This window comes from Rhinolophus sinicus, linkage group LG01 (assembly GCF_036562045.2).
Source record: "Rhinolophus sinicus isolate RSC01 linkage group LG01, ASM3656204v1, whole genome shotgun sequence".
In the NCBI taxonomy this organism is placed as follows: Eukaryota; Metazoa; Chordata; class Mammalia; order Chiroptera; family Rhinolophidae; genus Rhinolophus; species Rhinolophus sinicus.
Window position 1 is genome coordinate 9628035 of NC_133751.1, and position 14898 is coordinate 9642932.

General features: G+C 35.4%; 1 protein-coding gene across 7 annotated transcripts in view; it reads right to left on the reverse strand.

Annotated features, from left to right (window-relative positions):
* ITSN1 (intersectin 1) overlaps positions 1-14898 on the reverse strand; it is a 182996-nt gene that overhangs the window by 79963 nt on the left and 88135 nt on the right. For all 7 annotated transcript variants that reach the window (XR_012494005.1, XM_019730241.2, XM_019730239.2 and 4 more), the window contains 4 exons: positions 13488-13637; positions 13258-13398; positions 8788-8875; positions 8511-8650 (listed from right to left, as the gene is read on the reverse strand). Coding sequence is in view for 6 of the 7 variants with exons in the window: in XM_019730241.2 (XP_019585800.2) it covers positions 8511-8650; positions 8788-8875; positions 13258-13398; positions 13488-13637 (519 nt within the window). In the remaining variant the exon portion in view is untranslated. The remainder of the gene's footprint in view (positions 1-8510; positions 8651-8787; positions 8876-13257; positions 13399-13487; positions 13638-14898) is intronic.

The following is a 14898-nucleotide window of genomic DNA, read 5'->3' on the forward strand; positions in this document are numbered from 1 at the left end:
GAACAAATAAGAAATTACTAAGAATCAAAACTCAGTATCTCACTTGTGGTTCTTCCTAAAACTAACTTATGCTTTTCTCAAATAATGCTACAATCACATATTTCTTGGCTAGATAGTTTTCTATCCATATGGTATTCAGTGGACAACTTTGTTGATTTCTTCTATGAATTCCATTCCAGGTTATGATATGTTTTACATTAGGTATAGTATGTAATAATTTAATATTATCTCCTAATAAAAGTATAATACCTTTCTTAATAAATAAGAAATTATTAAACATGCATTCAGGAAGTTTTCGCTACATGTTACAAACAAATACATGGGAAAAATAAAACCCCTATAAAACGTGTACTATATTATACACAAATTAAAATAATCAGATTATCACCAATAATATCTACAGAATTCTAAGATACCGCAGAGTTTCTTAACCAGGATCTATGAATAAGCTTTGGCCCTGTGAACACTATAAAACTGTATGTAAACTGGGGTATACAGGCATTTTTCTTGCAGAGAAGACTTTACTTGATTTTCAGGAGTCTTTGATCAAACACAGATTATGAATCACACTAAGAAAATTATTGGCAAGTAAAGATTCTGTCTTGTACTAAGATAAATGAAAATCAGCTTGCTTTTAACTTTATTCCTTCAACCAAAAGGAAAAAGTCACTCATTTCCCCTAAAGAATTAAGATATTTACACCATAAAACATCTTTGGACAGCCTGTGGCATACAGCCAAAGTATTTCAAAAGCAATATGCCTGACAAATTGAATACTCAAGAATATCCAACTTTTTGCCCTGAGAAAGATGGCTCACATTCAGTTTTACTAATGACAATTGTTATATTGCTATGCACGGGGGATAGAATCACTCGATTTAAAAACTATTTCTCGTTCATTTGGTTTTAGAGACACTTAAAAATAGATGTATTATATGAAGGGATATTACTTGAAATATAAAGAAGCATCCACCTGAAAGTATATATGGTATTACTTTTCATAAACATTATTTTACATGAATGATTGTGAAGAGAGAAAAGAATTAACTAGCAATAACAGGGCATTTGAAAGACCAACATATAACAGAAATTTATTAGTAATTTGCTCATGTAACATTTTGAAGGATTACTCACTCTGCTTCTGATTTTTGTCTCAGGCTGTCTCAAGAGAGACAAAAACCAACATACCTTGATTAATTACTTAAAATTCATGAACTTAACACTATAAATGAAAATAAGGACACATATTTTATATTTATAATCTATGTAGTGTTAATATTGAAATGGGCCTCATAGAAAATTGATCTAGGTACCGCATCAGAAATTTCAGGCATTTGTTTTGTCTAAGCCTAATAACTACAGAAAAGTGCTTTTATATAAACAAATACTACTTTATTTCTCACCGAGGGATATTATGTAGTACACAACATCAGAATTTTTAAAAGGCCATTTGAGTCTTAAATTACAGTAACTTATCCCAATTAAGTGGCTGTGAAACAAATTTGAAAAGCAATCAACAAACCCAATGAGGATAAGGGAACTTGTATGTGTGTGGAAAAATCTGAAAAATAACTAAGTATTTCAAAACATAGACATTTGTGCTGAAATCAAGGTAAATCGATATTCCATTTATCACAAAATTATAAAATGTATTCATTCTTGATGCATTAAAAGTGGGAGGTTGCATAAAAATAACATCAATCAGTTATTTAAATTCTGAGAAGGGGTATACTAATATTTAAAGGCATTTTAAATATTACTTCTAAATCTGAAGTCAATATTCTACCAAATAGTAAGTCCAATTCCCCAAGGCAAAGATTGGCAGTCAATGCATCGTAAGTGCTATGAGAGAGCCAAAGAGAAATGCACTGGGGTACATGTGTGCACGTGTATGTGTGTGCGAGAGAAAGTGTGTGTGTGTGTGTGTGTGTGTGTGAGAGAGAGAGAGAGAGAGAGAGAGAGAGAGAACAGGTGGACAGAAAAGGAGAGTTAGAAAATCCTGTCCTCTCTGTAGTAGGAATAGCTGATTAAGAATCTTCTCTCGTGTCTACCTTATATTGCCAGAAAGAGAAAACTGACTCCATTTTGTCCTGAAAAACTGAGTTTTCCCAAAATGTCTCAGCGTTGTTTACAAAGCAATATTCCATTATTTTAAATGCATGTCATTCTAAAGGACAAAATTGTTAAGGAGTTTGGCTAAACAAAAGAATTAAAACAGAAAATATTTCTTTCAAAAGATTGAGTTTTGCTTTCTCCCTTCCCAGATCACCTTTTGCTAAATATTTTTTTAAATTTCACGAAAACAAAAACAAAAAAACCCCTATGACTAAAAAAAACTCAACCCAACCAACCAAACAAGCTTACTGGTATGATATAGAATCTAATATACAACATCTGTTAGCTATTTTGAGTCTTGGGAGTGTTCTAATTATTTTTCTACATTCAAGGAATCTGTGTCAAGTTTCGACAACCACAAGTATACTGAATGAGAATAAGTGAATTATATTACTTCTGGGCAAAAGAGGTTTTTTCAAAACTAGCATACATGTAAAAATAAAATTTAATCTCAAATAAGACAGTAAACCATGAAACAGCCAAACATTATTCTACTGATATGAAAAAACAACATTATCATTTGAATTCACACTAGTTTCTCTGCTGTCTCTGCATCTCCTCTTTCTGGATCTTTTTCTTCCCTTCATTGCTTCCCTTCAGATGTATTTTTTTCCCTGACTTTTCATTCTGTTCTGCAGTTCTTTCTCCGGCTCTTTTCTTTTTTTCCCTGGTTGCTAAACATTTTGCCTTTCACTGCCTTCATAATGAATGAGCCTGCCATGAAAGCAAGTGTCTGAAACCAAGAACATAAAAGCCTTAGTTAAGCCAAGAACCTTTTCACTATAATCTGGCATTCTCATTTCAACAATTCAGTTCCTAGAAGCAATTTTTAGGATAGGTATTATTACAGGCAGAATTTGTATTTCTAATAGCCTCTTGTGTCTAATTTAAGAAAATTAAATTATGAATTTCCCAAGTATATTAAGGAATATAATTCTGAATTCTGAATTAGTCCTACATACTCAAATATTCCTTAGAAAACAGTCCACTTTTGCAATAGTACACTGACTATAATACTGTTTCCCATATGATGGAAGTATGCATATAGATCCAAATGATCACTGAGTGTTCTTTCCAATTTTTGTAGCCAAATAGCAAATGCAGTGTCAACAATGCTTGATATAAAGACAAGACTATAGTACACAGCACCTTCTCCAGCTTGTAATTAGGAGTTTCCATCATCACACACACAATTTGTCAAGAGGAAAGATTCGCTCACACACCATGATTAATAATAACTAATCATGATTAACTTTTACAAAGAAGGCTTAGCACGTCATGGTAAATGCTGTCGGGCACTGAGCACTCATCTGCGTGGGGGCAACAGAAGCATAGAGCTGGAGATGCTTCACCATGCCTCAACCATTCTAGAGCAGGATGCTTCACAGCCTGACAAAGATCTGCATTGCCTGAGGAGGACATGGACCTTTAGAAATAAGTCTAAGTGGATGACGCGGCCCAGGAGAACTTCCAGGCACTGCAACACTGCCCCCCCCACCGCCATTGACTGGAAGAAAGAAATGCTGAAATGTAAACATGACTCACGTTAGGACTTGTCCAGCACACAGGGACTAGACGGGAACCAACAGGGACTCAACTTTTCAACATGAAACACAACATCTAGTCTCTTTGTGTGATGGATTCTCTTTATTTGGCATCCATTTCAATGGAGCCTTGAAAACTATAAGCTATACTTTATGTTGCTCTATGTAGTTAAGATATTAAAATACAGAGCATAGGCCATCAGCGCCAAGGAAAACTGTTACAGAAACTACTAACATTTCCAAGGGCAAGGTGAAGTCAAGCGCTATTGTCCAAAAAGTCCCTATTGGTAGAGTTATTTGAGACCTGTTCGAACGATAATTTTATACCTATAGCTAAGCACTGAGTGTAAGAAACAATTATCAGGATGACTCTATGTGTCCCTTAGATACAGATTCTCTAAAAAATATTGAGAGTTTTGATTTTCCTGTAAAATGAGGTAAAAAGAGCAAATCATAGGTAATCGATTTTAAACTGATGTTTCTAGAACATGAATATGAGAAGACCTATTGACTTCTTAGCATGATAAAATATTTACTACATATAGAATATATTTTAAAGGCAGAAATTATGGTGCACAAATGTGATCCACTGAATTAAATAACTACTTTAAGGAGTATTAATGCTAGGAATAATTACGAACAAAATCAATTATTTCTGGTGAAATCACTGGCTAAATACTTTCTTTGATCATCAAAAAGCTAAAATTTACTGTTCATAGAAAAGGCAGCACAAATACCAAACTGCCAATCGGGCCATTTCTGGCACAAGAGCTTCAGCATCTCAGGACAGTACATTTCTCCCCTTCTCCCACTTTCCCTTTTCTATAGATTTATAAAAGCAAAGTTTACTCACTACGGTAAGATTCCTGTTTCCTTTCTCAGGTAATTCTTGGCTTGGGGTGATAAATTAGAAAAACAAAGATACGTATGTCTTGGGAACATTTTTGGAATATAAAAATATCACATCTATAAGGTAAAAGTCTATTAAAATACATGAAAAAGAGCCTTGTCTGAAACGAAAGAATGAGACTTCAATTTCTCTGAGATTAGACAGAAACACAAAAGTCCAAGACTCTAGAGATCTTATGTTCCACCGTACTGAATCTGGAGCCATTTACCAACAGACCATAATTGTAAACATGTTTTATGTTTTCAATATGTTGCTACCTATATGAAACAAAGACCTGTTAATTAACCTGACGGCAAAAGTAATTTTTTTTTTTCCTCTTTAATTAATGATTTGAGAATTTCCATCATTGGTTATCAGATCTTAGGTGAGGAGGCAGGAATGTAATTCTTCCTGAACTGAAGAGAAAGGGAGAGACCCTCAAAAGAATAATGAATCTGAACAAGGGTCTCGTAGAAAGGACTAAATCAGATGGAATGGTTCTTTTGTTTTAAAAGGAGAAAAATATGACAGAATGTACTGGACATGACTTTGAATGCGCATCAAAATACATAAATGGCTTTTTGCAAATAGTTTTGTACCAAATAAGCATGAGAATTAGTTTTTGCTGAATGTAATCTTCATTTATGGAGCAGCCGTTCAGCGTTCTGGTCAACTAATTTAACATGTTTTCACTCCATAAGGTATTTCTCCAGTGTCACCATACAAGTTGATAATGAGTGAATTATACTTTCTTCTTCTAGGTGAACCACCTACATGAATATCAAATGAAATTGCCAAATTCTAATTTCTATATTCTCCGGCTGATTTCCTTTTGGGAGACGAAGGTTTAGGATACAGCAAATTCGCACCATCAAATTGGGTGTGTAGAATGAGTGGACACTCGCCAGTGCTGCACTCCTGGCAAGGCAGACGTAAGTTTTGCATCATTAGTGTGGACGCTGTTGGGACAGGACACTGCTGCGGCAAGAGAGGCATGGAAGGAATCCCAAGGGTCAGAATGCTGGCATGCCTGGTCTATCTCATCTTACAAGAAATTACAGCTGCTAATGAAGACATGCTCTAAATCAGAAACAAAACGCTTCATGTTTTCCAATGTGGCTACAATAAGGATAGGCAGGAGATCCTCAAGGGACCGGATCTTAAACTGGCCTCTGAGTTGTCTCAATCAAATGATAAATCTTCTGATTCTTCAATTTACGTGTTTGTTTTGGTTTCATCAGTTTTAAGAGGAACACTAGACATGATAACCGTAAAGCAACATAACATTAAGCCCTCCAAATGGATTCTTAAACAAAATAATATGACTATACTGGCTTGATTTTTTTCACTCTCACATTAACTTAAACTTAAAGTAATAATGGAAACCAAAATAAAAATTAAGATGGAAAGAAATGTTCTTATTTAAAAATAAATATATTTGGAAAAAGAGCTGGTGGAATAAAGAGCTAAAATTAGCCTTTGTATAAACAATTCTCTAACACTGAAGGCAGCCTAAACACAATAAGAATGACTTACACCACATTTTAAGGGTGTTCTCTTTAGCACTGTAACAGCACTTCAATGGCTGAAATCATTCTCAAATCATCTACGCATTTGTAAAAAAAATCATCTACTGCATTATCACTTTCTAATTTGTGAGTCAAACTTATAGAAAAAGGAGTCCTTTTTTTTTTTAATCCTTCCCTCTCCTTGTTGTAAGTTAAAAGGCAGTCTTAAGGGTAAGGCAGAAACTGGACTACTGCCTGGGTTCAAAAGATACCTGAGTACTTAACAGCTTATATTCCAAGAGATTATTAAAAAGCACCGTAAGCTTGCACACAGTATCATATCCTTATGGCTTAAAACAGTAGCAAGTCACATGAGAGTTAATGTGGTCATTTTTATTGTGCTTTTCCTCGAGCTGGAGAACTTACAGCTGTACTTCCCATACTTACACATCACATATAATCACACACGTACAAGTATAGACTACACACATACACACACACACGCACACGCACATTCTATGTACACATGAAAGTGAGGTGAAGAAAAACACTAAGTTGACTCAAATAATATTTCCCCTAAGAGCACTTTCCTGGAATTGTACAGTTGAGAAAAGTTCATTACCTATTACTCTGGGAAAAGAAAAAAAAAAAAAAGCCCAAATGCCTCAAACTTGGATGTCTAGACAATTTGGCCTAGAATCTCAATTCAATGTTCAACTAAAAATCTCAAATATGCTTCCTAATTTCTTTCTATTTACAGTAATAAAGAATAGGAGTTTACTTTTTCCTAGTTACAAAAGCTAAGTCAGCCAGAATCAAGCATAAAGGATTTTAAGTTAGAAAAGGAAAATGAATATATTTTTAAAAAGTGTAAAATCTAATTTCTTATCAGAACATAATTGATAAAAACTCCAATATCTACTTAAATCTAAAGTATATGATCAGGGCCGGCCCGGTGGCTCAGGCGGTTAGAGCTCCGTGCTCCTAACTCCGAAGGCTGCCGGTTCGATTCCCACATGGGCCAGTGGGCTCTCAACCACAAGGTTGCCGGTTTGATTCCTCGAGTCCCGCAAGGGATGGTGGGCTCTGCCCCCTGCAACTAGCAATGGCAACTGGACCTGGAGCTGAGCTGCACCCTCCACAACTAAGATTGAAAGGACAACAACTTGACTTGGAAAAAAGGCCTGGAAGTACACACTGTTCTCCAATAAAGTCCTGTTCCCCTTCCCCAATAAAAAATAAATAAAAAAAATAAATAAAAAAATAAAGTATATGATCACTATTGATAAGAAACAAATTGCTTGTATTCTGGTTTTATCATAAGGTAAGAGTTAACTTCTTAAGATGATAAAGTTGTAAAGTGAAATTGAGAGCACCAAGTCAGAAAGAGGCTGTGATAACCACCTTTACATTCCCTAAGAATATTGGCATTTTCCTGAGTTTTACTGTGTAAATGTGACAAAACCATACACCACTTCCGCCACTGAGACAAAAGCAATTACTCCATTAAACAATAAAAATTTAAAATATGAGGTAACAAAATAAAATATCTACATTCAAGAACAATCCTAAAGGTAAGAAGTGGCAGAAAAATTCTTAGTTTTAAAAGAGAAAACAATCCATTTTTAGTAGAGACATAAAACAAAGAAAATAAGAAAGATGAAGCTTTTGGAATTCAACTTGATGTAGTTTTAACAAACAAAAGGATGGAGATGTGTAAAAATATAATTCAAGTTAAAGATAGGCACTATGTTGGGGTCACTCACTCAGCCATAATTTATAGATGTCAAATTCATATATATAAAATTGGGGAAGGGGAACAGTGTGTACTTCCAGCACTTTTTTTTTTTCCCCAAGTCAAGTTGTTGTCCTTTCAATCTTAGTTGTGGAGGGTGCCGTTCAGCTTCAAGTTGTTGTCCTTTCAGTCTTAGTTGTGGAGGTTGCAGCTCAGCTCCAGGTCCAGTTGCCATTGCTAGTTGCAGGGGGCACAGCCCACCACCCCTTGCGGGAGTTGAACCGGCAACCTTGTGGTTGAGAGGACGCGCTCCAACCAACTGAGCCATCCGGGAGCTCAACAGCAGCTCAGCTCAAGGTGCCATGTTCAATCTTAGTTGCAGGGGGCGCTGCCCACCATCCCTTGTAGGACTCGAGGAGTTGAACTGGCAACCTTGTGGTTGAGAGCCCACTGGCCCACGGGAATCGACCTGGCAGCCTTCGGAGTTAGGAGCATGGAGCTCTAACAGCCTGAGCCACCTGGCTGGCCCTCATTTTTATATTTTGAAGGAGAAAAATGCAACTTAAATTACATAATGTTCATCTATAAATGTGAAGGCTTTCACGGAGGCTGACAAACCAGCATAAATTATTCTGCCTGAGATTAAATATCAACTAATCATCTGGCCACTTAGAAAAATTAAAGGGTAAGATACAAGCAGGAACACACAGAATACTTACCTTCAGTTGATTATTGAAAATATCAATCTCCTGTAGTTTTGATCTAGTTTCTTTCTCAACTTCATCCAGTTGGTCTCGTAGCTGCTGCCGAGCTAGTTCTTTTGCTTCTAAGGCTCTTTTGAGTGTAAGAAGTGAATCTCCTGTTTTAGAAAAACATTGTAATATAAAAATTTTTAAAAACTGGCAATGAAGAAAAATAGTTTTTAATGTTCTCCTTTCACTTAAAAAAGTTGTCAGTGAAAAAGGAAATGGACAATTTTAAAAATAAAACACCTACTGTGCAAACTGTTTTGCTGAACTTGTTTTAATTGGTCATTGAGTATCTGTTTTTCTGGAATAAGTCTTCCAAGCATTTGCTGAGACTCCTAGAAGAGAAGAAGGGAAACAACCATGAATGACAGGGAAAACGTCACATCTATACTCAACGTTGATGAGGACACAGGTCAGTTTTCTGGTTCCTCAAAGACTCTTCTTATCTCATCCCAAACCCTCTCTGGGTGAAAAGGCATTTAATCGCTTGTCAGGGCGGTTCCTGCTTTCTTGCCAACGAATTCACTGTTTGCCAACTGCTTTTCACTGAAATAAAGTTCAGACAGTTATAGCTCCCTTGATATTTCTTAAATTTTTGTTGACTTACTGCCTATTTGTAAGCTTTAAAAAACATACTCAGCGGAGAAAACTGAAAGTAAGGATCTCTGTTGTCTGTGAAGTTTAATAGAAACTATTCTCTTCTGAACTTTAATACTAAATAGGGCTGAACTGAGGTTTACCATACACCTGAAGTTGGAAACAGAAATCCAAGAGAATTTTAACAATAAGAATCTTTAGCTGCCACATGTTTTTCCGCTACCACTCACGATGTAGCTACAATTTTAAAAAGGTAGACAAAAAGTCTTGAGCCAACTATTTTTAAATGACGTAAGAAAAAAGCTAAATCACACTGTACAAGAGATTTGGAATTTTCATGGGTGACTTGTCAAGCATTATATACATATTAAGTTCAGCCGAAATGATCCTATTTAGTTTCTATACATTTCAGTAAAATGACAGCCTTTCCAGCATGTAAGAAATATTTGACTTTGACTTTTACCTTGATTTAAAAAAAGATCTCTATGTGTTGTTTTCAGTTTGAAAAATAAAAATGCGTTAATTAAAAATTTTCATCAGAGGCTAAGAACCAGTACTTTTTGGAACAACCATCTTTAGATATAGACTGGCTTGTGTCTAACAAATCTTTATGTACTATGTGTCTGAACAGTAGAGAGATTTAACTCAACAGCGAGGATTTGGAAGCGTCTTCTCATATGAATAATCCCCACAAACACCCAAAATTTGTACAAAATAGAATACACAAATCAGATCATTTCCCCAAAAAGCATGGTCAACTGAGCTTCTCTTACTCTCCTCCCTAAATTAAGGCAAGGCCTCTTACCCAATACCAAAGTTTCTTATTTCACATCAAGAACCCTGATTTGCATTTTATTATTAATAAATGAACATGCTAAGTGTCGATCTTAAATAACAAAAATGTGTTTGGTCACAGCACATTCAGTGAGATAAGAAATAAGCATATGGCCATCACTACTACATTTTCCAAGGGAATATTTTATGAAACATCTCATAAAGAATTAGTGAAAGACATATATATAGAGAGGTGCCATACAGAAGAAAAAGGTGCATGCATTTTTAATATTTTCAAAGAATTTCTAGCAGTGAAATTCTGATACTATTTTCAATATATGTCATATCCAAATATCTCAAATTCATTAGAAGTTCAAAGTACTTGAAACAACAGTTGACGGAACTGAAAGAAAAATAGACAAATTCACAATGATAGAGATTTAACACTCCCCTCTCAGCAGCTGAAGGAAGTCACAAAATCAGTAAGGACACATAAGACACAAACACCATGAATCAACATGATCTGATTCGTGTTTATGAGACACACACCCACAACAGAGTACACATTCTTTACAAGTACATATGAAATATTCTCCAAGACAGATTACACGCTGAATCATAAAGTAAGTCTCAATAAACTTAAAAGGATTAAAAAGTATTGAAATCAGACAGAGTACACTCCTAGATCATAGCATAAATAAATCAGAAATCAGTAAGATACTTGGAAAAAATCCAAATATTTGGAAACTAAACAGCATAATTCTAAATAACTCATCAAAGAACAAATGACAAAGGAAATAAAAAACAATTGTGAATTGAGTTAATTATGAAAACACAACATATTAAAAATTTGTGATATATGCATATGGCTATGACAATGCTTAGAGGGAAATTTATAGCTTAAAATGTTTATATCAGATATGAAGAAAGATCCAAATTCAATAATGTAAGCTTCTTCTTTATGAAGCTAAAAAAAGCAAATTAAACCCAAAGAAAGTAGATGGAAGGAAATAATAAAGTGCCTCAATAAATGAAACAGAAAACAGACATATCACAGGGGGAAAAAATCCATAAAACCAAGAGCTTATTAAAAAAAAAAAAATCAATAAAGCCAATAAACTTCTAACTAGATTGATGGAGGAGGAAGGGAAGAGAGAGGAAGAAAAGAAGGAAGATGGGGAGGAAGAGGAAGATTTGGAGGGGGAGAGAGAAGACACAAATCCTTAATACGAGGAATAAAAGAAGTGACATCACTATGGATACTACAGACTTCCAAAGAATAATAAGAGAATATTGTAAACAACTGTACACAAATAAATTTGATAACTTAGATAAAATGGATAAATTCATTGAAAGATACAAATTATCAAAACAGACTCAAGAAGAAACAAAATCTGAATAGTCCTATATCTATTGAATAAATTTTACAGTTAAAAGTCTTACCAACAGAAAGTTCTAAGCTCAGGTGAATGCCACCAAAAATTCAAAGAAGAAGTACCTTTTCGACACAAACATTTTTAGAAAACAGGAAAGGAAAGCGTATTCTCCAAGTTATTATTTTCATATTTATTACCCTGATACCAAAACTAGATAAGGACATTACAAAAAACTATAAACTAATTAACGTCCCTCATGATCTTAAATGAAAACATCCTTAATTATAGCATATTGGATCTAATAAAACATATTTTTTAAAGTGATAATACACCGTGACCAAGTATGGTTTATCCAGGAATGGAAGGCTGGTTTAACATTCAAATTTCAACCAAAGTAAATCACTATATTAACAAAATAAAGGGGAAATAAAACAACAAGTAAACATCTCAATAGATGCAGGGCAAAAAAATATATGACCCAATTTAACACTTGTGCACAATAAAAACTCTCAGCAAAAAAGGAACAGGCAGGAAATCCCTCCAGCTGATAAAAGGTATCTACCAAAAACCCTATAGGTAAGATCATACTTAATGGTGAGAGACTGAATCCTTTCCTCCTAAGACCAAGAACAAGACTCTCACCATTTCTAGTCAACATAGTACTGGAGATTGTGATCAATGCAGTTAAGACAAAAAAGAAAAAAGAAATAAAAGTTATATAGATTGAAAATTAGGGAGAAAAGAAAGCAAATTTCTTTAGTCACAGACAAATGTTTATGTACACAGAAACGCTAAGGAAGCTTAAAAAGCTATTAGAATAAATACGTTAAGCAACATTGTAGATATAAGGTCAATAAGTAAAAATAAATTCTACTTTTGTATATGGGCATCAAATTGTAAATTGAAATAACATCAAAAACCAGGAAATACTTAGGGATAAACTGTACAAAATATGTACAAGGCTTATACAGTGAAAACTATAAAATACTATTGAGAGAAATTTATAACATAAAAACCTAAATAAAAATGAAAAAGATACTATAAAACTCAATATTGTCAAAATGCCAATTCTTCCCAAACTGATCTATAAATTCAATGAAACACCAATCAGAATTCTAAGTATCTTTTTCAAAACTGAAAAGCTGATTCTAAAACTCATGTGGAAATGTCAAGGACCTAACATAGCCAAAATAATTTGGAAAAAAAAATATTGAAGATCTCACAGTAATTGATTTCAAAAATTATTATAAAGCTACACTTATCCACAGAGTGAGGTACTGGTGAAAGGATACTTGTAGATGAATGGAACAGAATATATACACCTCTCATACCTCCCCTAAATGACTCAAACTGTACTTCTTTATTGTCATTATCATGGTAAAGCCAAATTCCTGTGAATGGACTTCAGGTCCTACATGATCCAGCCCCCACCTCTTCCAATCACAGTGGTCTCCTTGCAGTAACCTGCATCCCAGAGACCAGGTACAGCCTCAGAACGTCTTAGGGTAAAGCCTGCTCTGCCAGGTGTCCACACAGCTTAGGCGCTCGTCTCTTTCAAGTCTTTGCTCAAATGGAACCCTCACAGCGAGGCCTGTCCTTCCCACCTTATTCAAAAACACAGCCCTCCCTACCCCCAACACTCTCTAGCTCTTCCCTACTCACTCTCCAGAGACTGTTCATTGCCTACTAGAGTACATACCTGACTGATTTTATTAGTGTGTCTGCCCTGCAAATAGAAGATAAGCTCCAAGAACGGGGGGTGGGGAGTCTCTGCTGCTCACTGCTGGACCATGCGCGCCTATGAGAGCGCCTGGCCCGCACGTCACAGGGCTCAGCAAACGTGCGTTGTTTGTTTACCGGACGGCCTACTTTTCAGGCAAGGAACCTGTGCAGTTCATCGTGACTTCCCAGAGCCCAGCACCTGGTAGATGCTTGATGCTGGTTGAGCTTTGAGGGACATATTTTCTCACCTGTAATTGTTGCTGCAGATGGGTGATTTCAGCAATTCTCAACTCTCTCGATTTGTTTGTACTCTCAATTTCTTGCCTTTGGGTGGTCAATCGACATCTGATATCTTGAAGTTTTCCTTCTAGTTGATGTTTTTTATCATTCTTTAACAAATGAAAAATAATAAAAATTATTACCATTTTTAATTGTTCAGTATTAATATATTCCCAAAGCATAATCAGACTTCACTCACTAGAGCTTCTAATTCAAATTCCAAAGTCTTTTTCTTTGCTTTCAGTACAACTATGTCTTCTTGTTCTTTGTTTCTTTGATTTAATAGCTCTTGTCTTCGATTTCGTTCCCATTCAAGTTGCCGTTGCCTTTCAAGTTCTCGTTTTGCAGCCTGTGACACACACAAACAGACGACTTATTAATTTTTCAGTTCTTACACTATCCTATATAGCTTAATAAATGTAACACTTGGTAAATCTTTTCTTCTAGGGATGAAGTATTATTAAACATTACAAGAAATTCTATTACAAAATAGCAAAACAGAATGTATACAAATATAGTTTCCTTCTATGAAAGAAAGGAACTTTTAGAAAGACTACAGTATTTACATCAGATGGAAAATATATGGGATCACTTGACCACTGGATTGCTTAGGCCTTCAAGAATACCTGATGTGTAAAATAAAATTGTCCTTATTTACTGACTCAGGAGGAGCAAGGAAAATGTCTTTAGTCTATTAAAATCAAGCCAAACACCCCAGAACAGAAAAAACAAATAAAAACTTTCTTCCATCAAACAAGTAATTATTTCTTCCATTAAAGGAGAAATTAGTACAGGTATCCCCCACCCCTCTTTTCGAAAGTTCGGATTACACCATTTCACTTTATGAAAGACCTACGTAACTACCTATTTTTACTAACTGAAAGAAATCGGAAGATTTTCGCTTTTACGAAAAAAGGTGAAAAACCAAAATAGCATTCAGCGTTTGATTTGCAGCAAGCCATTATAGAGGCAGTGGCACTCTGAGCAGCGAGAGTGGCCCGCCAAGCCCCTTCCCTGGAAACAACACTCAGCATCTTACTTAGTCAGCATCAAGCCACCACAGCTTTGAACTGTCTGTGAGCATCTGTGCTTTATGTCCATTCATTTGGTGCATCCTATTAGCAAGGTATCAGAAAAGCTAAGAGACCTTGTAGGGTGTTACACTTAGCGTAAAACTGGACATAAGCATATTTGGCATGATTTGGTAGGTTATTTTTTGGGTCTGGGAACACTCAAAAATTTTTCCCTATAAATTAATGGTAAATGCTTCTTCACTTTACACCATTTCAGCTTACGGAAGTTTTCACAGAAATACTACTTTTGGACAGTGGGGGAAACCGGTACTTATCACAAGTATTAAAAGTTCAGGACCTTTGTCCCACTAATCATTCATTTCCTTTTTACCACAGAAGGTTTTCTAATTTCTCTGGCAATGTCAGCTGGCTTCAAAGCTGACTCTGATGGCTACTAGGTAGAGTACCTGCCACAGCATCTGACACTCTTTACTGTAATTGCTTCTTACGTACCTGTCCTCCAGCTACACTGCAAGGACCTGGCAGACAGGTGAGTACCTACTCACCTCTGCATTTCCGAGGATTATCAATGCCTGG